General features: G+C 39.9%; 1 protein-coding gene and 1 pseudogene across 13 annotated transcripts in view; both read left to right on the forward strand.

The window, feature by feature from the left end:
• RAPGEF2 (Rap guanine nucleotide exchange factor 2) overlaps positions 1-25,935 on the forward strand; it is a 248,786-nt gene that overhangs the window by 105,214 nt on the left and 117,637 nt on the right. For 9 of the 13 annotated variants that reach the window (XM_059922344.1, XM_059922353.1, XM_059922347.1 and 6 more), the window contains exon 5: positions 24,015-24,090. In XM_059922344.1, coding sequence (XP_059778327.1) covers positions 24,015-24,090 — 76 coding nt within the window. Of the gene's footprint in view, positions 1-11,986; positions 12,009-12,461; positions 12,615-13,434; positions 13,734-23,478; positions 23,498-24,014; positions 24,091-25,935 lie in introns of those variants that run through there. The other 4 variants (XM_059922357.1, XM_059922356.1, XM_059922351.1 and 1 more) reach the window with 4 other exon arrangements.
• Positions 18,676-19,674, forward strand: LOC132366315 (S-adenosylmethionine decarboxylase proenzyme-like; annotated as a pseudogene).

Raw genomic sequence — 25,935 nt, forward strand, 5'->3', positions numbered from 1 at the left:
GATTGAACCCAGGCCCTCGGCAGTGAAAGCGCAGGGTCTTAACCACTGGACCGCCAGGGAATTCCCTTACCTAGGTTGCATATTAACTCATAGAATTGGAATCTTTTTCTACCAATATAGCAATCATTTTTATACTTATTTGAAAATAAACCAGTACACTAGATGTTTTAGACGTGAAGCATTATTGTTAGACAGACTCTTCTCGAATTTATGTTAGTCACAATCTTGAAAAAAAGAAAAACACTCCTACTAAAACATTGAATCTGATTTTCTCAGTAGAATCAATTTTATCATAGAGGCCTCCAAGGAAGGCCTTTTAATAGAAATGATCGTGCACACCATATTTAATCATAAATAGATAATATTTTTATTGCTCTGACAGTCAAAAACTGTCTCTGTTTTTCACATTCAGAGCAATCAGTACGCAGTCTCTTCCCCTTCACATCAATGCAGTACCAGGGTAGGGCCTGTAAGGCTGAAGGAAAAGGTAAGCCCAGACTAGCCGTAAGCGTCGGAACTTGGAAGATGCCAAGAGAAGGTACATAAGTAAAGCTAGGAGCCAGAGGGAACGGGGACAGAGGCCTGTACAGAGGGGCGAAGCTTCCAATGCACGGGCCTTAGGGTCTAGGCACCAGGTGTTGTCAGGCGGCAGACCTCGTAGGCAAAGCAATCTGTACGCTACGCGTGGCGTGAGAGATCAGTTCTGTAACTGGCCAAGTGCTGTCCGTGGGAATGGCGGAACGTGGAAGTGCCATCAAAATGTAGGGTTGTTTCACGGGCCCTTTTCGCGTTTATGGGTTATTCTATCTCATTCTGAAGTAGGTTTGGTAGACTTCCAATTTTGAGGCATATTTCCGTGTTATTTCCAACTTCGGTTGAAAGTTGCGGGAAGCCCTGCTCTTTGGTCTCTGAGTTCTGGTGTCTGCGTGGAAGCAAGGTGGTCTCCTCCCTGCGGGCAGGTCATTTAATACCTGGCTGGGGACACGAGGCCGTCGTATGTGCAACATGAAAAAATCGCCCAGGGGTCATTAAACGGTACGGTGTGAACCGGTGTAGCAGAGGCCACAGCGAAGGCAAAAATCCCCTCAGAGACGGGGTGTTTTAATGTATGTGGATGGTAGTCGAGGGTGGCTCTTGAGGAAGTGAATTTTGAGTTGGGTTGACGGTTGACACTGTGGGGCAGTGGTTGGAAAGGAAATCTGCACACAGGAAAGTGACAGCACAGAAGTAGGAGTCAAGGACGCCGGTGCAGAGATGGGCAGGAGCTCAAGTAGGGCCACGAGAGGAGGACCGTTTGTCTGGAATAGACGTGCGCTTCCGGGCGTGGAGTAGTTGCCAGGTATCAGTGATGGTGCCGTTCACGAGAGCCCAGTTTACAAACCTGCATCGCGTGGCTGGAAGGCCCAGGGCCGCTGGTCCCTCAGGTCTCCGATAACTCTGGCACAAGTCGGAGAAGGGCGTGCAGCCTCGATTTGCGCCGCGGTAGCTGTGTCCACCTACGGTTAGTGCTTCTCTGCCGCTGATACCAAATACACGCACAATTTAAAAATTAAAATTATGCCATGGTACTCTCGATAATCACATTTTAAATTAGAGCTGGCAGCTACGATGAGGATAAGTGGGGAAACAAGACATTTAACGAATCAGTTCTGAGAGGCTGAAATACTATTCTCATTTTGACTCACATGACAAACAATGAGCTACTTGAGATGAAAAATCGCAGGCCTCCTTTCTGCTTGCCAGTGCTACATGGTAGGTTAATTGATTGCTCTGAGAACTTGCTAGTTGTTTTCAGTAGTGAAAGAAGGTGAAACAATGGGAGAATGATTCTGTGTCTCTGTGGTAGGGACTGAAGGCACAATTAAATATTCCTTATTCCACGTAAAGGGCTGTATAGGATTAGAATATCATATTCTTGGAAAGGGCACAAGTTTGTTACGTCATGTGATGCCTTATTGGAGATGGATGATGGCATTTTAAAAACAACTCGCAGGTGAATTATGTCATGGAAGGGCGCCCTTATTGGGCATTTATCCGAAAGGTGTGAAGAGAAGCAGGGATCAGAGTTCTGGAAATTGTCCATTACAGGTGAGGTTTACCTACAGGTGTTGGCACAATCCCAACAATGGCGGCACAGATTAAGCTCAGAGGGAAAGCGTGGTTATGGAAGACGGGATGGGAAAAATAGAAAGACAAAAGAAAAACTGAATCATCTGAAAACTGCCTCATTGAGTTTCAATGAGGAGATAAAAAAGATAAAAGATACCTTCTCACATGGGGAGATATCAGTAACTTATAACAGGATTAAAGGAGGTGTTAATAAGCTTTTCGAGTTTTCTTTATATTTCTTTTCTGTTAGAAGTTTCTCGTATTTCTTGAAAGCATTCTCCCTCCCTCCTTCCCTCCCTTACTTCCAAGAGAAACCGCAAGACTTTGTTCAGTGGTTACTTGGAGTGACCTAAAGCGAGTGGGTTAACAGCGGAGTAAGGGCTAAGAAGAACTACTTATCTCAGCCGTTGTTTTGTGTAGCCCATTATCACATTGTTTTGCAGAAGCAGGTGATTGGGCCTGTCATTGACCAGTTAATGAAATAGTTGGTTAGGCACGGAGTCATAGAAATGCACTTCTGTTTTAACTTTTAACTTAAAAATGTTCAATTTGGGGCTTCCCTGGTGGCACAGTGGTTGAGAATCTGCCTGCCAATGCAGGGGACACGGGTTCGAGCCCTGGTCTGGGAAGATCCCACATGCTGTGGAGCAACTAAGCCCGTGAGCCACAACTACTGAGCCTGCGCGTGTGAAGCTTGTGCTCCGCAGCAAGAGAGGCCGCGATAGTGAGAGGCCCGCGCACCGCGATGAAGAGTGGCCCCCGCTTGCCGCAACTAGAGAAAGCCCTCGCACAGAAACGAAGACCCAACACAGCCAAAACTAAATAAATAAATAAATTAAAAATTAAAGAAAAAAAATGTTCAATTTGATCTGCACATGGAAACATATGTATAGCTGCATGTATAATTACATTAAAATATACGCCTGCATGCGTGTGTGTGTGTGTGTGTGTGTGTGTGTGTGTGTGTGAGAGAGAGAGTGTGAGAGCTGGTCCTCTGGGACTTGACTGTTTTCCCTCAATCTTCTACAGTTATTTCCTCCACATCCAGCCCAGCAGCAGTTAAGCTGACATACCTGTATCCGATCACCAAAGCATTCTACTTCCTAGGTTAAGTAACTACTAAGTTAAACAGAGAGTTATCATGAGTAAATGGCTGTATTGTTCTTCTAAATATTCATCTGTTACGCCTCATCCCTAGGAGGGATAGTGTCCTAACACCTTCATGTCTTAGGGGAATGTTTACCACAAGGGCCATCAGTAGTGGTGAGCAAAGTGACCGGAGCTGATTTCCAGGATCAGACCTCACCCTCGGCTACTCGTTGTGTCTCTTGGAGGGCGCTTGATGCTTAGTTAGTACGAACGCGCCCTTCTGTCCTGACCTCTGTCCTGAGTGGCTCCCCTGCTGGTGTTTATGTGCGTCTCCTTCTGTGTTACTCGGCCGCCCTGCGAGTGTAATCGAGCCTCCACGTGCCTGCCTGGACGGTGGTGCTGACACACGGAGGTGCTGCTGTGTGCCCCCAGAGCCAGGGGACGGTGGTGGTGTGGGCAGAAGGGCGCGGGCAGTCTGCTTGTCTGCTGCTTCTCGGAGCATCGGTAGGGTGAGACCGGAGACGTGACCTTGGGCTTAACAACCTGCAGGTCACAGGTGGCCCGAGTGAGCCCGTCTCAGTCAAGTGGTGGGGCTCGTTGTGGAGATGAGCACTGGAGAAAGAGAAGTTTCATCATTTCCAGAAATTTCACCGTAAAGAGGGGCGGGGAAGCGGGGTGGTGGCTGGAGGTCCAGGGGGACTTGTCTCTTCAGAAGAGGCCAGAGCGTGTTTGTGGGTGGATGGGAGTGACCCAGCAGAGAGGGCTTCGTACAGGAAGGAGGGGGGCTGCTGCGGGAGTGGGTGAAGCCCACGACGGGGCAGGTGTTGGCTTTGGAAAGAGTGCGAGCGCTGCACCCTTTTATGTGCTCTCGATCAGAGCCACAGATCCATGGGTGGGTGTGGGAGCCCCGTGGTGGGCGCCGAGGGCTTTTGACAGACAGGGAGGAGGTGACACAGAGGGAGTGTTGAGTGCCCACTTACTACCAGTGGTCACTGGCATGTGGTCATCTATGCCCCGCCCACTCCCCGGCAGGTGTTTGGGGACAGGCGTGGAGCAGGAGGTGTGGGCACTGCTGGCTTTGTGCTTTGCCAGGGACGCAGTAACGGGGCCAGGGGAGCAGGGCTTACGGGCGCGCCCAGGCCCTGGGACTGAGGATACGTGTCTGGAGTGCTGCTTCTGTCTCTGATGGCTTCATCGACAGCTTGTCACCTACTCTAGAAATTTCTTCGAGTCTCAGTTCTGGCCTCTCTTTTCTCTCCTGACAATTGCTTTTTGTTTTTTTTTTGTTTTCTTTTAGCAAGTAACCCTTCAGAGTTAGGAATGACCGTACCTGTCAAGTCACCTGCCTCGGTCACCACCGCCAGGGCCTTTGTTAAGTTGTCACCTGCTCTGTCAGAGCACCTCCCCACCTGCCCTCAGGACTGCTTCCGTATGAAGCCGTATCATCGTTTAAAAGCTCAGACTTTGCTTGTTGATCCCTTGCTTCAGGAGCTTAAGTGGCATGCAGCCACCAAACAGATAAAACCCAGCCTCTGCGGCGAAGTGTGCGGGGCAGCTCAGGACGTCTTCAGGCCCACCTTGCCGTGCCGCTCCCTCTGCTGGGACGGCCACCTCACCCCTCCTCCCCTGTGGAAAGCACATGCTTTCTCAGCTGTGAGAGTCTTTAAAGGCCTGGGCTGTTTTGTCCACCTTTGCTTCCCCGGTGCCTAGCACAGAGCAGGCATTCCGTAAGTATTCGTTGAATCGTACTGGTTCAGGATTATATTTTTAACGTGCCCTTTAAAAAATCACTTTAAAAAGGAGCTTAGCAATACTATGCTAAGCTAATTAATCCCTTTTAGAAATCACTTGTAATAAGCTATGGTTTATTGGAAGTCAGGTTAGTATAGAGGAGAAGAGTTGGGAGGGAACGGGGCTGCAGTGTGTCAGAGAACGGGTCCAGGGAGCCCGGGGTGGAGGCACCGCGTCATCCGTGCAGGGCGTGGGAGAGGGGAAAGGGCAGACGGCATCTTACTGGGTATCGTTCGTTCGCCGTCTGTGTTAATTACAGTGAAATTATTAATATTGGTTGCATAAAACAATTGCATAAGCATAGCAGGAGCTACTTTTTCTCTCCCGTAAGAGAACCCTGAAGGTCCACGGCCAGGACAGCCCTAGGTTCCCATCCTTCTTCTCGGCTCATAGCTTCCACTCAGCGTCCACTCAGGGCACAAGCTGGCTGCCAAGCTCCAGCCATCACATCTGCAGTGGGAGCTAGAAGCAGGGGAAAGGCAGACGAGCAAAAAAGTTAACTTCCATCCTTGAAACAACATTTCTCTTCACATTCACATTGTCCAGGTGTGGTCATATGGCCGCTTCTGGCCGCCCAGGAGCCTGAGGCATGTAGTCTTTTATTCCGATATGAATTATGCTCCTGAAAATAATAACATAAAAATATCCTTCTAAGGAGAAAGAGGAGAATGGATATTGGAACAGGCAGCTAGCAGCCTCTTTAGTTTCCCTCACGCTCTCTTATTTTGTCAATTACCTTTCTTTACTAGACCTGTCTATTCCTCAGCCCTTTGCCTTGCTCCTTCAGCTGTTACATCATCTATAACTTCCACTTGTTCTACCTGAGGTTGACTCAAGTCCAAGTATTCCCAGGACACACACACACACACACACACATAAGGTAAACATATATATTAAAGATTTTAAGGGAGGGCTGGAAAGCAGCTCCAAATAAGGCAAATACATCTTGGAACAAATGTGAGCTTGGTTTGACTAGAGTTGATGCTATCGAAGGGAGAGTTTAGTTGCACTTGATGTAAATACATGCTGTGTTAAATTTGCGATAAGGTAGACGTATAAATTAAAGGAATAGGGTAAAATATGTTAAAAGATACAGTGGGATATACTAAAGCGTTCCCCCTTTGGGTATCAGCTATACTTTCTGCCCCAGTACACAGTGTCTTCACCTTGGAAAGCTAACGTGATTTTAGCATCATTTAGACCATACTCCGATGTGATACCCCATCCTCAGAGCGGTACTGTTCTCCAGAGAGGGAGCTCGGTGGCTGGGTCTAGTTGGGAATTTGGTTGCTATAACTACAGCTTCGCAGGTGAGCGGTACATGTAAGTCAAGCTTCCATGGTCCTTGGACTGCTGGCGTTGGTGGTGTCCTAACAAAGTAAGTAGCCTTCAAAGGAAGATCTCTGATGTGTTTGTGTGTAGAGATGATGTGGTATCACAGGTCACCTAATGCTTGAAGTCTTCAGTCAGGAAGTTAGTCATCTATGGTCCTCGTATAACTGAGTGTGTGATTTCATCCTAGAAGTCCGTATTTGCAGTGATGTTTGGATTTCTCTTGCAAAAGTAAATATTACATTTCATAAAGGTTTTCAAGTCTGACATGCATGCGTCAGTGAAATACAGTATTGTTTTTCTCTGTAAAATGTTGGAATTGTTTGTCTTCTGCTAAGCATAAAGGAACTCCCAACCCTTGTGTGTGCACACTTATTTTGGGGAAGGGTTGGTTTGGAGGGGTGTGTGAATTACTGTTTCACCTGTATGGATTCAACGTGTCTTAAAATACATAGCAACTAAATTGGGTTTTGTTTAAAGAAATATACTTTCAGTATTGGGGACACTGACAGAAAATGACGAGAGTAAGGCTGTCGCTAAGAGAGAAATTCATAGAAGAAGCAAATTATACTTGGTAAAACTGGAATGTCTATTAAAATAAAATTTCCAATTAACCGTAGTTCAGGGACCCTCTATTTTATTTTACATTGACTGTAAAATTACATATATAATATATAGGTACATGTTATATATAATAGACAACACCAGTCATATATTTGAATGTTAAAGAAAATGAACTTATGCTGTACTATGAACCCCACTTTATTTTTTAGATGTACTAAAAATTCTTTAAAAGTACTTCAAGAATTGAGAAATAGTTTAAATAAAGTGAAATAATAGCTTAGACATGTATATCACTGCCTTTTTTATGTTAGAATTTAATTAAATATAATGTGGGTTTAAAAGCTGCCAGCTTAATGTTTATTACTGATTAGAATATTGAACTGTAAGTTCAAAATATTAAAAAAATTTATTTTCTTAGCTATTTCTTATTTTTGCCACACATTTATGGCTTTATAGGTGTTGGATATTTTTGCAGTTAAATATAAAATATAATTTCTGGTATTGAACGTTCATGTGTTATATAGATCGACATAAACATCAAATAACTGGATTTTTTTAGTTCTGCTTTTAAAAGTTTTTTTTGAGTCAGACATTTAAGGATAATTTTTACATTATCTTTTACTGATGACTCACTTTACATTTTATAGCTGTAAACTGCTTAGTGTGTCGGTTTCATTAAGATAACTTTGTTATTTCTTAAACATTTTCAGATAATTTTTTAAATTAGGGCAATGGCCAAAATCTGTCCAACACTTTCCTGTATTTTATTTTTATTATTATTTTTTGGTTCATTAGGGTGCAGTTAGAAAATCACCATTAAGTGTTCATACTTAATTCAGTTTTACAAATAGGAAAACTATCTTCTTTCATCAGTCTAAATCATATCCAGAATGTATATAAGTATGTATGTATGTATATCAGAGGTTTTCTGCTGCCATGGTAGTTTATATAGTCTATAATAAAAATAATTAATTCTTATTCAGAATTTTGAGACCATTTCAGTTTACCACTTTGTCACCTCATCTTGGATTTTAACTAATACATAATTTTGGAAACAAAATGAATAGGGTCTTCAAGGTTTTATAATCATTATCCTATTTAAGTGAACTTTAAAAAAAATTGAGGTAATATTGACATATATTAAGTAAACTTTTGTATGTTAATTTTGTATATAGTTAATTTATATAGTTATATGTAGTTTATAGTATATATAGTTATATTTTATATATAAATATATCTATATATAGTTAATTTTGTGTATGGAAGCATCATTGTGGCTAAAGCAGAGATTTTTTTTGATTATTTATGTCAGAGTACAGAGTAATTATTGTCCTTCAACTAAATGGAGAAGAGCTGCCTGATAGCCTCTCAAGCCTGAGAAGTATGTTTTAACTTTTCTAAGAATGTGCTTGTGGAACAAAAAGTAGAAAAAACCTTGTTTCGAGTCCTTGCGTTTGGCAATAAAGGTGGTTAGGAGATAACATGAAAGGTTTGACCGAACTGGGCCTGTTACTGGATTCACCTGGCTTAGAATGGGTACAGCACTGAGGTCCAGGCTCTGGAGGTTTTTAGTCCCTACAATCTGGGCTGGACTTTATACTCCTATTTTCAAAGCTTACAAGCAGTTGGTCAGTCAGATCTGAACTGAGCAGCTGGGCTAATGACCGTGGAACCAGTGTGCAAGCCCTGGAGTTTTAAGATGAGTGAATGAGGGGACCCTGGAAGATGCCGTAAAGCTGGGACTAGAGATAGGAACCCCATCTCTGTGGCCTTGGTTGGCCAAGGTCAAGGGCCTGACCAGTGTTTTCATGGAAATAGAATTCGATGTGAGAGTAGTTTAGGAGGACTGACGATGGAATTTAGTGACTGAAATTATAGATAAGGGAGAGGATGAACTAAAAGATGCTTTGGACTTGTGTGTCTGGCAGCGTGATGCATTTGACAGCTACAGCCTAATCCAGAGGGGTTGAGGTGGGTGGATATTAGAGGTGAAATGAGTATTTTTGATTTTAGGGCAGGTTATGGTTCGTGCTTTGACAGACGGGGGAGCTGCAGGGAGTATGAAGACATGATCTGGGCATTGAGTCATCTGAAAAGCTTTGGGGGAAGGGGAGGGCAAGGGAGGGGAGGGTAGAGGGGCAGGTAAATAGGGGGAATACAGAGGCAAAAAAGAGATGCTTATCATGTCAGAAGGCTATAGGGACAGACTTCGACAACTAAACTTTTGCTTTACTGCCCATTCCAGTCCTATTTTGAAGCAAGTCATGCAATATATTGCCAATTCTTATGTAAAGGGGATGCCAGATATTATAAATCCTATTGAATTTTGTAAGTGAGGTAGTATTAATTTTTACAAAACATAGTTTGAAAATGATGTTTTGGGTTGCTTCCAGTTTGTGGCTTCTGTTTGTGTGGACATATGTTTTCATGACTTCTTGAATACATACCTAGGAGTGGAATTGCTGGGTTATGTGGTAAATGTATGTTTAACTTTATAAAGAGCTGTCACACTGTTTTGCGTAGCGGCTGGAACATTTTGCCCTTCCCACTAGCAGTTTTTGAGAGTTCTGGTTGCTCCACATCTTCTCCAGCACTTGGTATTGTCCATCTTTTTAATTTTAGCCACTCTAGCGTATATGTGACGGTCATCTCACTGTGGTTTTATTACGTGTTTCTCTGAAGACTAGTGTTGTTGAGAATTTTTTTATGTGTTTATTGGCCATTCACATATCCTCTTGGAAGTGTTAGTTTACCCATTTCAAACAGTTTTTTTAAAAAATTGCCCATTAAAAAAATATTGAATTGACTGTCTTATTTTTGAGTGTGTTCTTTATGTATTCTGGGTACAATTCCTTCTTTAGATATATTTAGCAAAAATTTTCTTCCAATCTGTGGCTTGCCTTTTTCTTAACTGTGTCTTTTAAAAGCAAAAACTTTCTACCTTAATGAAGTCCATTTATGTCAGTGTTTTCTTTTATAGTTTGTACTTTTGGTGTCCTGTTTTAAGAAATCTCTTCTTCACTTGATGTCAGAAAGGTTTTCTCATGTTTTTCTTCTAGAAATTTAATAGTTTTAGCTCTTCCATTTAGGCCTGAGATCCATTTTGATTTAATTTGTGTGTGTGGTGTAAGTAAGGGTTGAGGTTTGGCTTATGCTTCTCGATACAGATATTCATCTGTTCCAGAACTATTTATTGAAAAGAACATTTTTTATGCATTAAGTTGCCTTGGCACATTTATTAAAAATCAATAGACCAAATTTGTTTCAGGTCTGTTTCTGGACTCTTTCTTTTCTTCTGTTGATCTATTGATACATGTCAATTCTTATACCAATACCACATTATCTTTATTTGTGTAGCTTTATAGTAAAAAATCCTGCAGTATAAATCCCTCACTTTTGTTCTTTATCAAAATTATTTAGCTCTTCTGTGTCTTTGCTTTTCCATATAAATTCTGAAATCAGCTTGTCAGTGTTAGGGTTTGACTGGAATTGTATTGAATCTGTAGATCAGTTTGGGAAGGTTTACCATCTTAATATTGAGCCTTCCAAACCATAAATGTGGTATAGCTCATAATTTATTTAGATCTTCTATTATTTTCCTTTGTAGGGTTACATCCCCTTTTGTAGTTTTTAGTGTACAGGTCATACACAGCCTTCATTAAATATATTCCTAAATATTTTTTGATGATACCTACTAGGTTTTTAACTACCTCAGTCTATAAGAAGAGATCTGAAACAGGTTAAACAATATTGCCAGGGTTACTGTTGGTAGAATTAGAAGGAACGGTTATTTACAAAACAAGGGAAAACAAGATAAGTATGGTTTGTGAAAAATGTCCACATTCCATGCAGATGAATTCAATAAGTTGACATTTTATTACTTGATATCTTTGTAAGAAATCACACATATGTGTGAATTTATGCTTTTCCTTTCTTGGAAATGAGTTCTTTTAACTTCCAAGAATTTTATGAAGGCAGTATTATTCAAGTGACCTGAATTATTGTTTAGGTCCTATTTTATGAAGACACGTGTGCTATTTCAACTTCTTTTATGACATACACCAGACTTGGGGGAGACTGGTGGCTGGGTTTGGGTACCATTCGTGTAAGCCTTTAAAGAATATCAGATGTTTCTGTTGCCATTATTTGAATATTTGATTCTTGAGATCAGTTCAGGTTTTTACTGGTTAGGACGAATCTGAACTATTCATTTGAATTCATCTACCATTTTTCTCACTAACAATTTACATAGGTCTGTTCAGTTATTTCTTCATGTAATTGTTTATTTTACCTCTAATGAATTTTACAAAAGTCAAGTTACTTTCTTTTATTGTATTATTATTTTTTATATAAATTTATTTATTTATTTATTTATTTTTGGCTGTGTTGGGTCTTTGTTGCTGCACACGGGCTTTCTCTAGTTGAGGCGAGCGGGGGCTGCTCTTCATTGCGGTGCGCGGGCTTCTCACTGCGGTGGCTTCTCTTGTTGCGGAGCACGGGCTCCAGGTGCACGGGCTCAGTAGTTGCGGCATGCGGGCTCAGTAGTTGTGGCACGTGGGCTCAGTAGTTGTGGCTCACGGGCTGTAGAGCGCAGGCTCAGTAGTTGTGGCGCACGGGCTTAGTTGCTCCGCGGCATGTGGAATCTTCCCGGACCAGGGCTCGAACCCGAGTCCCCTGCATTGGCAGGCGGATTCTTAACCACTGCGCCACCAGGGAAGTCCCAAAATCAGGTTGTTTTAAAATAAGACCTCAGAGCTGAGCTTCCTCGCCTCTTCGACTCATCCACAGTGTGCTTTGCACAGTGAAACGGGGAAGATTCAACAGAGGCATTTTGGGTAAGGCATGTGCCCAGAAGCTGATGGGAAAGCTGTTATGGACCATAACTTTTATACAGACTGATGAGCTGCCATCTGTGTACAGAACACCGTGATCAGCAGAGGCCTGTTTGTGCCGCTGAGCAGACCGATAGCGGCACATCAGTTTAGCTCAGCTGTTCCCCAGCAGCTGGTCACGAGGACGTGGACACCACCAAAGTGCAGTCAGCATCCCACTACTGTCCTTTGCTGCTTAGGTTGTGGCAAGAGACAAAAACTGCCTGCTCCCTTCACCCCCGTACAGCTGAGGTAAGAGCCACCTTTCTTCTCTAGAAGGGAAAAATAACGGCAAAAGCAGCCTCCTTCAACTTTTCCCATGCTGTTTTGATACAAATTTATGCTCGTCTTCTCCGTGATAATCATTCCAGCCAGGTGCACAATTCAACATCCCTCTGGTGGCGGGAGAGCAGTGTGTGTAGTAGAGCTCGGGTACATTTTAATAACAAAATTGCATTGGCGAGCCCACCTAAGCGTTTGACCTTGAAGGCTCAGAGGAGAGCAGACATGGCAGATTCCCCGACGTGCCCTTGACTTAGGAGAGTGGATAGTGAATAGAAATTGATAAAGAGTGTCTGTCCGGCTGCCGCTGAGGTCATGAGGCTGGTATGCGGAAACAGTGCCCTTCACGACACGACACGCATAACTCAGAACTGCAGCCCGGAGGGTGGGTGGGTCACCGAAGCAGGAAATTGGCCGTCAGGAAGAATGCGGGCTCCGAGCGCAGGCTGCAGCCGCGTGGACTCAGCCGGAGAAAACACGGGGGCCATGGGGCGGGCTCGAGGCTGCAGACACCCAGCTCCTCTACCGCGAGGAAGCACTGTTGCCGCTGCTTCAAAGATACCGAAGCCAGCGCAGGTTAGATTTGTTCTAAGGGATTGAAATGTTAACAGCATAAGTATCAGATGGCTAGTACTTCTGTAGTTACTTAGATCACAGGCTACTGAGGAATGAACAGAGGGGGGGAAACATAGCTCTGAGGCTTCGCTGGTCATTTTTTTTTTTTTCCTGTGCTCTGTTTTTATAAGCGAGGGTTAAAATGTGGAGATTCGCTGTGTAGAGGAGCAAACCTCTCTTCGTCTGTGCAGGGTGATGACTGTTAGAATACTTCTAAATGAGCCTTGAAAGAAACCGTCTCTTTAGTTCTCCCAGATAGTTCTGAAATAGCCTGTTCACACACACAGCTTCTATGTGTACTCGGTGTGTGTATGTTTTTGTTTTAAATAGCTGTTACTTTTTTTTTTGCTTGTTAAACTAATGAGTGAGGACAAAATATTTTTAAAAGATTAAATGCATTTTTATGATGTCTTTAAAGCCACTGTCCTCTTCTGTTAAATGTATTCCTGTAGAGTCTACCGATTTTTGAGAATGGAATTGATTGCATCAGCAGTTACTTGTTAGATTTTTTTTTTTTTTCTTAATGTGTACTGCTGTTCTGCTATCTGAAGACAGTGTCATGTGAGTATTTTTTGTAAGTCCTAAATAAATAAATTGGTTTTGGTTTAGGAGCATCAGGCCAGACATTTTTTAGGTTTTAGTAACTGCTTATCATTTCCTAGAAATGAAGATATGAAAAATTGATATCTCGGAGAATCACATTTTCAATCATTTTGTAAATTAGGATTGCCTACCAGTGTAGTCACAGTTTGATTGCTGTGTATCCCCTCTCTGGATGTAGCCTGACACGAAAAAGTTTACATTCCAATACTGAGGAGTTGCATTCCACTGGGCAGTTCTGACGTACCACAGGAATGCGGAGGCCCATACAAAGGGCAAGCTTAGGGCCACTGACGGAAGAGGCTTCCGTGCTCAGCGACTGCCTTTCGTGGAAACTCACACTCACAGCAAGTGCTCATGACTGAACTTGGATGGGGAAAATGTGGTCACAGGAACGCAGGACAGGATGGCCTTCCCTCAGAAGGAGCCTGCAAAACCCTGTCCGGTGAATCACAGCCTGTGGGTATTTATGAAAACTAGGTAAGGTTTTATATTTGCAGGCATTGGTGCTTTCTTGTTGTGAGCCTTGAACTTGAAAGAAAGTTTTATCAGGCTGGTAACGTTTTTCTCTATTTTACATTATGTAGAAGACTAATTACTTTCAGTAAATTTTTTGTCTGCATATTTTGGGTACTATCAAGTCATTCCATTTTGCACCTGTAAAAATGTTAAACTTAGTTTATTTCACTTTTAGGAACAATTTGTAATTCTTAATTTTTAATTTGTTCCGTTAAAATAACTCAATGGGAGTGATAATCTGGATTGTTAAACTGTCTTTGGAGCAGCCATTCATCAATTAGTTTTACTGAGGGGATATGAGCCTTTAGGAATACTCTGCTTGTTATGCTGCAGGTGGTCTTTTCATTAATCATTTGCTGTGAGTTTAGCCTTTTTTTTTTTTTTTTAAATAGCGCAGAGAACCAATAGGTTGATGGAAAGTGTGTCTGCATCACTTTTAGTTGTCACCTTTGGTGGTTTAGTGTAAGATTATCAGGGCATTCTGAAACTACATTGAGGTTAATAGTTGAAAGCCAAGCTATACACCGTACTTCTACAGAACAATTTAGAAGGATTTAAAGACTATAGTCATTACATGTTCACACCTTGTAGAATCAGAAGCCTATCAGCATTCTTAAAACACACATAACCATACTTCTCCATTTCTCCCTATCTCTTTCTCACTCTCTGGCCTTTTGTGAAAGGCTGGCATCAAGTACAGAAAGGGCTAACAGGTTTTTAAGTATTCAGACCTAGTCTCATTGATAACTGTTACCTACATCTTTTTTTGAAAGACAGTTATTATATATGTATTTTAATATTTGTATCTTATATGTAAATGCCCGTGTACATAGAAAGACTGAAATTACCAGAAGACAGGGATAATTTTTTTTTAAAGTTTAAATTCAAAGTTAAAAAAAAAAAGCTGCGTCCCTTTAAAAATTGAGTTTAAATTTTAAAAATATCTTTGTTTATCTTGGTACGTCATATTATGAGTGCCATTTCAAAGGAGCAGATGTGCTAGTAGTTGAATTTCTGGCAGCAGCTGCCTGAATAGGCTTGGTTTTTATAGATTTGACATTCAAATCTTTGAGTCTCCCAGGGTAACCCTCAAGCCCTTGATGGTCATTTGTAGTTTTGCTGAATTCGAGTTGCCTTCTGAATTACAACAGCTGACTTGTCTTTTTCACTCAGCTAGCCCGTGAGTGAGCAAGACTCTGAGAATCCGCCTTTCCACGAAGCTCTGTCCCCCACTTGTCATTAGGTTTGTGCTTTACTGGTATAAGAGATGCACCATAGCAATATTCCTGAGGAGGTCTGGGAATTATTCCTTGCACATGGCAAGCTTACCAAAGACCAGAGTTCTTATATTATTGAGTGTGGAAAAGGGCTATAGCAGAAAGTGAGAGGAAGGGTCAGGTCAGTGTGGGAATCCCAGAACCCTGGGTGATGGAGTCTGATGGTAATGTTGGGCATCTCTTTTAACCTACCCTTAGGTAGGTTGGCTTAGTTTCTCCACTTATGCAATGAAAATTGAACTGGAGGGACAGTTCTCATGGGAAGAGGAGGATGGCGGGTCATACATATTATAAGCACTTGGGGGCCTTTTCCTAAATAGAAATACTTGAGGGCCTTTGATGTAGCACATTGGACTCTGACATACTTTCAGGTGGGAAGCTGGAGAAAAAAATGCCAAGAGACCCTGTACTATATGATTTTCAAGTTTTTTTCTCAGCTCTGACATTCAAGAAATGCATTTGGTTTTTGAGATGCATTGTAGGCAGCAAATATGACATTCTTTCTTACTGAACTCATGGCGCTCGCTGTTCTGCCTCTTATCACAACTTTCTGTGCAGTCATATTCCACGGAATACAAACTATTTACGAATAGGGGCTATATTTAGTGAGTTTCTTGTAAGCTCTGTATTGATTACATAGTTCATATTGATTCTGTAGTACGTGTCCAGTGAGTATTTGGAAGAGGAATAGGAAGCAAAATTGTATGTGTGTGTGCATCTCTCTCTCTTTCTCCCTCTCTCTCCGTATATATGTGGACACGGGGTGGGGAGACCCCCCCCTAATTTATCACCAGGGATAAAATAAAAAATGGGATAATGCTGGGTGAGAGGAAAATGTAGGTATAATTGACTCTTCAAAACTGATTTCAGGTTACCAGGGGGGAAGGGTGGGTGGGAGGGATAGACTGGGAGTTTGGGATTGACACATTCCCACTGCTATATATGAAATAGATAACCGACAAGGACCTACTGTATAGCACAGGGAACTCTGGTCAATATTCTGTAATAACCTAAATGGGAAAAGAATTTGAAAAAGAATAGATACATGTATATGTATGACTGAATCATTTGGCTGTACACCTGAAACTAACACAACATTGTAAATCAACTATACTCCAATGTAAAATAAAAATTAAAAAAAACTGATTTCAGATATTTCATTAACATTTGTTTACCATCTCTTTGTATCTTCCCAGTTCTTTCACCCATGACCTCTATCACTTCATTGCTAAATTAGTGTAGAAAAAGATTGGTTCCAAGTTAATCAGTGGTATAGCTCAGTCATCAAACTTAGCTCTTCCTTTGCCCTTAAGGTTGGTTCTTGTTTGGTCAAAGTGGAGTTACTACTTTTTCTTATTCAAGTCCTGAATTTTGCCAAAATACTCAAAACCACTAAAACAAACAAACACACAAATCTTCTTGATAAGTTTCTCTTATATACTTAAAAAAAAAGTTGTGGATATGCGCATGTGTGTGTATAACGTAAAATATGCCATTTTAACCATTTAAAGTGTAGGATTCAATGGCATTAATTGCAATCACACTGTTGTGCAACCATCATCACTACCTATTTCCACAACTTACGTTTCATAGCTCCAAACAGAAACTTTGTAACTTTGCATTTCCCTAACCCCTGGAAACCTCAGGTCTACTTTCTGTCTTTATGAATTGACCTATTCTAGATATCTCATATAAGTGGAATCTTACAATATTTGTCATTTTGTGACTGGCTATTGCACTTAGCATAATGCTTTCAAGGCTTACCCATGTTATAACATATATGAGAACTTCAGTCCTTTTTATTGCTGGATAATATTCCATTGTATATATCACATTTTGTTTATCGACTCATCAGTTGATACTTGTGTTGTTTTCACCTTTTGGCTATTGCAAATAATGCTGCAGTGAAATATCTGTTTGGGTCCATGTTTTTGATACTTTTGGGTATTTTTCTAGGAGTAGAATTGCTGGGTCTTATATTAATTCTGTGTTTAAGTTTTTGAGGACGTGCCAAACTCTTTTCCACAGTGACGGCACCATTTTACATTCCCAACAGCAAAATTCAAGGGTTCCAGCTTCTCTAGATCCTCTTCAACATTTTTTGCATTCTTTGCTTTTTTTTAAAATTTTTTAATTATAGCCATCCTAATATCTCATTCACATCTAGTATCAGGTGTGATATGGTATCTGGTTGTGTTTTTTGTTGTCTTTTTGTTTGTTTGTTTTTATTTTGAGAAAGCACAGCAAGGATTTATTAAGCACTCTTGAGGGGAGAGTGGGCAACTTGGGTGAGTAGCTTCGTTGTGGTTTTGATTTACTTTTCCCTAATAACTAAGGATGTTGATACACATATCTTCTTTGGAGAAAGGTCTATTCCAGTCCTTTGCCTATTTTTTAATTGGGTTGTCTTTTTGTTGTTGAGCTGTAGGAGTTCTTCATGTATTCTGGATATTAAACCCTTCTCAGATATATGATTTGCAAATATTTTCTCCTGTTCTGTAGATTATCTTTTCAGTTTCTTGATGATGTCCTTCAGTGCACTAGAGTTTTCAGTTTTGATGAAGTTCAGTTTATTTATTTTTCCTTTTGCTGCTGGTGCTTTTGGTGTCATCTCTGAGTCCATTGTCAAATCCAAGGTAATGGTGATTTATCCCTTTTTTTCCCCCCTAAGAGTTGTATGGTTTTTGGCTCTTTTATTTAATCAGTGATCCGTTCTCAGTCAATTTTTGTATGTCATGAGAGGTAGGGGTCCAACTTCATTCTTTTTCGTGTGGAAATACAGTTGTCTCAGCACATTTGTTAAAGAGACTGTTCTTCCCCCATTGAATGAACTTGACACCTTTGTCAAAATTAGCCATAGATATGGGTTTATTTCTGGGTTCTCAGTTTTATTTCGTTGGTCCATATGTGTCTCTCCTTATGCCAGTACCACACTGGTTTGATTACTGCAGCTTTGTATAGTAAGTTTTGAAATTAAAAGTGTGAGTTCAGGGCTTCCCTGGTGTCTCAGTGGTTGAGAATCTGCCTGCCAATGCAGGGGACACGGGTTCGAGCCCTGGTCTGGGAAGATCCCACATGCCGCGGAGTGGCTGGGCCCGAAAGCCACAACTACTGAGCCTGCGCGTCTGGAGCCTGTGCTCCGCAACAAGAGAGGCCGCGATGGTGAGAGGCCCGCGCACCGCGATGAAGAGTTGCCCCCACTTGCCACAACTAGAGAGAGAGAGCCCTCGCATAGAAGCGAACACCCAACACAGCCAAAAAAAAAGCAATTACTTATCTTTAAAAAAAAAAAAAAGGCTCCCACAGTATGGCTGGCGACATTAGCTAGCGCTCGCTCTACTCTCTCTAACGGCGAAACAGTGGACTACAAGAGACTGAGCTGTATCTGCCTCTATTTCCAACAGACTCACGTTCAACTTTCGCTCACCAAAAAAAAAAAAAAAAAAAAAAGCCGGGAAAATTTTATTAACCCTTTTTTTAAAAAAGTTAATATAAAATTATAGCAAAAAAAGAACCTGAACTTTAACACAGCTGGAACGATCCTCAGCGGCGGCGGCAGCGGCAGGAGAAGAGATTTAATTTAGTTGATTTTCTGTGGTTGTTGGTTGCTTGCTAGTCTCACGGTGATGGAAGCTGCACATTTTTTCGAAGGGGCCGAGAGGCTGCTGGAGGTGTGGTTCTCCAGGCAGCAACCCGACGCAAAGCAAGGATCTGGGGATCTTCGCACCATCCCAAGATCCGAGTGGGACATACTTTTGAAGGATGTGCAATGTTCAATCATAAGTGTGACAAAAACTGACAAGCAGGAAGCTTATGTACTCAGTGAGAGTAGCATGTTTGTCTCCAAGAGACGTTTCATTTTGAAGACATGTGGTACTCCCTCTTGCTGAAAGCACTCGTCCCCTTGTTGAAACTTACTAGGGATTACAGTGGGTTTGACTCAAAGCTTCTTTTATTCTCGTAAGAATTTCATGAAGCCTTCTCACCAAGGGTACCCACACTGGAATTTCCAGGAAGAAATAGAGTTTCTTAATGCAATTTTCCCAAATGGAGCAGCATATTGTATGGGACGCATGAATTCTGATTGTTGGTACTTGTATACTTTGGATTTCCCAGAGAGTCGGGTAATCAATCAGCCAGATCAAACCCTGGAAATTCTGATGAGTGAGCTTGACCCAGCAGTTATGGACCAGTTCTACATGAAAGATGGTGTTACTGCAAAGCATGTCACTCGTGAGAGTGGAATTCGTGACCTGATACCAGGTTCTGTCATTGATGCCACACTGTTCAATCCTTGTGGGTATTCAATGAATGGAATGAAATTGGATGGAACTTATTGGACTATTCACATCACTCCAGAACCAGAATTTTCTTATGTTAGCTTTGAAACAAACTTAAGTCAGACCTCCTATGATGACCTGATCAGGAAAGTTGTGGAAGTCTTCAAGCCAGGAAAGTTTGTGACCACCCTGTTTGTAAATCAGAGTTCTAAATGTCGCACAGTGCTTTCTTCGCCCCAGAAGATTGAAGGTTTTAAACGTCTTGATTGCCAGAGCACTATGTTCAATGATTACAATTTTGTTTTTACCAGTTTTGCTAAGCAGCAGCAACAACAGCAGAGTTGATTAAGGAAAATGAAGAAAAAACGCAAAAAGAGAACACACATAGAAGAAGGTGGTGGTTGCTTTTTAGATATTGATACCAAGGGCCATGCTTTCCATAACCACCACCTTGTAGTTGCAGAAAGCCCTAGATGGAATGATAGTGTAATCATTTTGAATTGTATGCATTATTATATCAAGGAGTTAGATATCTTGCATGAATGCTCTCTTCTGTGTTTAGGTATCCTATGCCACTCTTGCTGTGAAATTGAAGTGCATGTAGAAAAAACCTTTTACTATATGAAACTTAAAAAAAAAAAAAAGTGTGAGTTCACTAACTTCGTTGTTTTTCAAGATTGTTTTGGCTAATTAGGGCCCCTTGCAATTTCATATGAATGTGAAGATTGGTTTTTCCATTTCTGCAAAAAATATTTTTGGGGGGATTTTGATGGGAATTGCATCGAATTTGTAGACCACTTTGTGTAGTCTCTTATAAGACTTAATAGTAAAAAAGAATGCATTTGATAGGACTAACTGTTCATTTCTGACAGTGGCACCGAGGAACATTTGGAGGAGAATTTAGGCAAATGGCTTTGGAACAATCTTTATCTATTTCTGACTTTTCTTAAAACCCCCAAGGATTGTAGGTGTACTTTTTAAGTTAACCAACTTCTTATTTAATGTGTATCATTTCTACATTTCCTTAAGTCATGATTTTAGAAATTTAAATGATACCAACTTTCAGCTGCTATTAATAAGACTGAATGAAGTGTTCTTTTAATTTGTGCCTCTGGTTTTACAGAAAGCCCTTTGGATACCCTTAATTTTTTTGTTGGAAACTTTTTAGCTCTGTGTTTTTCCCCTTAGAAACTTTTCTAGGGCAGTGCTCTACTGTAGATTTACGTGGTTTTCTATAAGGGTATGTATAGTAATTTTCATTTTTCATTTCTCCTAGTGTGTCCATCCTTTTGAGGTGTATCTCTGTTTATTATTTGTTATTTATTATGTTAGCAGTTTACTGTGCTAATGCCTTGAAAGACTTCTAGTTTTCATTTGACTTTTAATTGAAACATGAGAACTCTCTGCTGTTTAATCTTATCTTACATACTTTGTGCATTTGATCACTTTTCACATAGAATATTTCCTTGTGCAGGTTGGGTCCTTACTGCTTTTTTATACGCACATAAAACTTTATAAAAATGGCTTGTACTTTATTCTTACTGGCTTTGTTTTGTGCTTTACTATCTAAACGTCTCTGTGTCATTTGTAAACCTGAGGATTCCTCTCCATTTCTTCCTACTAAATCATCTAAAATATTTTAAAAATTTGATCTTAATATCATCTATGGGAGATCTTACCTGCTGTATGTCTCTATCCGGTTACCTTTTTTATCTCTAAAATTTTCCAGGACTGTATTTAAAAAAATTTTTTATGTATTTATTTATTTTTATTTTTATTGGAGTATAGTTGCTGTACAGTGTTGCGTCAGTTTCTACTATACAGCAAAGTGCATCAGCTATATGTATATATATAGCCCCTCTTTTTTGGATTTCCTTCCCATTTAGGTCACCACAGAGCACTGAGTCCGGGACTGTATTTTTAAAACAGTTTATTTATATAGAACTTGGTCAAAGATTTTTTAAAACTTAGTAAATAATGGTGTTTACTTACTTTTGTTTCTGTATTTATTGTTTCAAAGAATCAGAGAGTAGAAGCAGAAGTATTTTGTGGGCTGAATGGGTTTCTAGGTGACGTTTTTCATTCCTCCCTGACCATTCCTACCTTACAGCTTCTGGTTTGTAAGCTAAGAGTAACTCCTCTCTGCCATAGAGCCAAGGGACCTTGTCATTAGGCCCCAGCGAGTGCATTCATGACTTGCGCTTTAGCTCTTTTGAGGCCACTCTTTCCTTCTGGGTTCTTGGCTGTGTTCGAAACAATGGATTTTTGGATAAATGAAATAATTTATTCTCTCTTGCTGGAGTGGGTTCTCTGTGCATTTGCCTTTCCCCCCCTCAATGTATTCAAAGAATTAACCTGACAAGAGTCTATTATTTCTCCTATGGTTCACATCTTTGTGATGGTCAGTAGAACCTGAGTCTTTTGGGGCTTCAAAGAGAGTTTTGTTAGATTTTAGTGCAGCTCACTTTGCAAAAGGCATAGAGATATTTTTTGTAGCACATCTTAGGGGATGCACACTTTTCATCCCTAAAGTAATAGTGTTAGTGCAACTAAATACGTGAATATCTTCTCAGCCATAAAGTTCTGTTGAACTAATGGCTGATCGGTAAGGGGTTTTATAGCCTTAATTCTGGAGTAGGGAGTGGTTGGTACTAGAATTAGGCATAAAATAAATAAATACCACATAGTTTATTCGTGTGGATGTCACTACTTTTGTTGCTAAAATTTGTGAGCAACTCAATTCTAGCAGTTTTTATTTTTTATTAAGTTGTCATCTAAACATTGTATGCATTATAGACGTTTGATTTTTTTTTTTTACTACATGAAATTTTAAAAAAGGAAAACCACTCGATCATTATGATTATGAAGCTTGTCTGGTTCTGTAATTTAATAAAATACGAAAAAACTTAGAGTCACGTGATTTTCTTTAGGTTTTAGTGCTATTTTATTTAGTGATAAAACTTAAACATACAATATATGTTTTTACCTAGTCCTGTAACAGGGTTCAGTGGGCAATGATGGCATGAAACCTGCTACATATTTTACTAACACACTGAGATTATTTCTTAGTTTGTAGTGCATCATTAAATTATAAGCTTCATTGTAAAAAAATAAATTGCAAGTAGATAGTTTCAAAAACCAGAAGCAAATTTTTGTGTGTGTTGAGAATTTTCTGTAATTTTAGTGGTCTTTAATTGTAAACTAAGAGGAGAATATGTAAAAATTTAGGTCATTTTAATTGCATGTGAAATAACATGACAAAGAAGATAAGATTATTATATTTTTCTTGGCAGATTTTTTTCCAGTTAAAAAAAGCACTTCAATATGTATGGTTGTGAGAATATGTATGTATGAATATTTTTTGAAGGATTTTTCAGATATGCTAAGTATGGTTCTTTTTGATTTTCATAGAAACAATTTTGGAGCAGGAAATGACTTCAGTGATGGCCTGGGCTCGCCCGATAACCTTAAAAATGAGTACAGTTTAGACTATGAGGATGGTCAAGTTGGTTTGCTAGAGGTCCCAAGCTCATAGAGTGAGAACGTTGACTTTCTTGTTCTCTTCATCTTACATGACTTTTTTTTTTTCCTAATCCAAGTTGGGTTCTAACATGTGAAACATTGTATACTACCATGACATAAAGAGAGTTATAAAAGGAATGAGAATGTCCATAGGAGCTGCTCAAATGTCTAATTGATTTGGGAAAAAAATCTCGATAAAATAGCTCTTTGGAAGCGTTTTTTCCTCATATTTTTCTCAAAAGTAGGTTATTAAAAACGGTTACTGGGACTTCCCTGGCAGCCCAGTGGTTAAGACTCCGTACCTCCGCGTTTCCCCTGCGGGGGCTGCGGGTTCGATCCCTGGTTGGGAAAGTAAGATCCCCCATGCTGCACGGTGTGGCCAGAAAAAAAATGGTTACTAAGATGTTGACTGGAGGGAAGGGAGGCCTTTTGGAGTAGTGAATGAGCAGGGGTAGGTGGTACGTTAGCAGAACAAGTCATGACTACTTAGAACTCTTCGTGGCTCTAGTTGGCATAAAGCTATGCCAGAGAGAATAAATCTGCTCTAGCGTTAGGTGGGTATTTCCACAGATGGGGCAGAGGTGCCGTGTCTGAAGTCGGCAGTGCAGTTTTCACGCGGAAAGGGGCTTTGGGAATGCATGTCCACGTAAGTCACTGTGTAGCTGAAAGCCCTGAGTTGAATACCTTTTCCTTAAACTGATTTTGAATAAGTTGATTTGAAAATTTAGAAAAATAACTACATTTTTAAGTGAAAGAAATGTTTAACCTAAGCAAGTTAAGTTATAGAAGAGAATTATATGCATTTTATATCTTGGATATTTTTATAGTTTGCCATTGATCCAATTCCCACCCCTGTTAGAATATTCTAAATCTTCACCTAACTGGGAGTGGTTTCAGACAGCCTAACACAAAACACATTCATAATGATTCTTCATTACTTACATTATGAATTCAAAAACACTATATTGGAATTTTCCAGAGAAATATATCTGAGATTTAAAAACTTAAATGGTTCCTTCTCATTCTGTGTAAATAATGGTTTGAGATAGTTCTCTTTCTTCAATGTATATTTTTTGTAGTTGTTTTCTTCCTTGTTTTTATTCATCTGAATGGTTAGCTTTAATTCACAATTTGTATTTCTTAAATCTTTTTTTTCTTTCTAGTTTTGGCAAGCGTTCTGCAGGAAGCTTTAGGCGTGGCTGTGAATGCATTGTGTTAGAGCCTTCTGAAATGATTGTGGTAAGAATACTTCTGTGAAGACTTTTTTCCCTTAAAAAAAGTTATGAAATAAAAGTATTTTCACAAACTACTTATAACTGTATTATATATTTTATAACTCTAGGTATATTTATTTCATAACTTTTTGAGTTTTAGTTCATAATCATTATAATTATTTACGGGAGTCAAATAATGAAAAAGAAAGTTTAAAAGGGTCACGTACCTAAATGTTTGGTGTTTGAACTTTATAAATCAGTCTATGAAAATGCCATTTAATTTAAACTTGGGGAGAATCTTGGAATTGCAGGATTTTAGCTCTCCAAGTATTGGTTGGAATGAGTGAGGTACTTTAAATGAGACACAGTGATATGTATTCAGGCAACAATTGACAAAGGAAATCACTTCCTTTATCTAATTGAAAGAAATTTGGAGGACTTTTATGCTGGTTAAATACTCTGTTGAGATTTTTATCTCTTTAATTGAATAGTGTGATTTAAAAAATATATTGAGGTAAGACACATGCAAAAAACATAACGTTAGAAGAGATATTAGCAACATAATTATTTTTACTGATGCTTTAAGGAAAGCCTGTCACATTCTTCCTTACTGTATAAACATGATTTTAAGATGGGACACTATGTACCCCTTAAAAAAATCAGCAACAAAAATAAGATTGGAGGGAGTGCCAAGTAGAGACACTCAGTTGGCTGGTGTGCATAATATTTCCCATCCAGCATCTATCTGGGCAGGGAAACTTTTTGAATAAATAATGGCCTAAAACAGATGATGGTGGAGGCTTTTTATTCATATTTAATAAAATATTTGGTAGATGCCTATAAGTCTATTTTCAGAGGAGATGTAGGTTTTTTCCCTATGATGGAGGAGAGGAATTTGTCAGAAATGGGAACTTCCTCATCAAAGCTAGTGAAAACTTTTGGTAAAATTTCCCCAAATTTACTGTTAAGTGAGAAAGTGGCATGGTGGTGAGTAAAGATTTAGGAGTGGAAAAATGTAGGCAGATACGTTGGGCTTTCCAGCCACAGGTCTTGAAAAGCATTTCAGATATTTCCTTGAGATTTTGGTCTCTGTTACTGCTATTTTGTGTTGATCTGAAGGATTTTTGACCTTCAGAATTCCTTGAGGACTTTGTCCTTGTCCATACAATGCAGACTAGTAGGTTTGTCAGTGTGAGAACCATCTTAGGATCTAAATATGCTTTTGTGAGCAATCTCATTTTCATTATGTAGTGCGGTGAGGATTAACCGAACGTAACTTTTCTTCTGTTAGTCCATTCATCACTTTCTAAATGTTCAAAATGAGGAAATTATTTTTTGAGAACAGTGCGATTTATAATAAAAAAAAACTGAATCTGTAGAATGAAAGTAGGAAGAGAAGCCCTTAAGTAATCTACCAAAGTCATTCTGCCAGTAGTCGTGTCTGAGTCATTTGGGATTTGGGTTTTTTTTTTTTTTAAACAGATTTACTTCATGAGAGTTTTTGTGCTTTAGTTAAGACAATGGGGCAGTTGCTTTCATAATGCATGGTGATGTATCCTGTGAGATCTTTCATTAATAAATCAGGACAAAGACTACTGAAAATATCCTTCCCTTTGAGACTGCAGGAAATTCAAGAGTTACCCATATTGTCCTAAGTGGAACTGAAAATGCCTCTTTTCTTTTATAAAGAAAAGTTACTCAGAACCACTTAGTTCCAGAGAAGTTCAAAAACATTTGAAGTCTGTCGAGATAGTTTGTCTACAAATGTCTTTTTGCACAATGAATGAATGTGGACTACCCGTAAGTTTTATTCTGCATCTAATCTTATATGGAACATGGTGTTGGAAGAAATGAAATCTTGGGGGATTTT

This window comes from Balaenoptera ricei, chromosome 5, assembly GCF_028023285.1.
Source record: "Balaenoptera ricei isolate mBalRic1 chromosome 5, mBalRic1.hap2, whole genome shotgun sequence".
Lineage (NCBI taxonomy): Eukaryota > Metazoa > Chordata > Mammalia > Artiodactyla > Balaenopteridae > Balaenoptera > Balaenoptera ricei.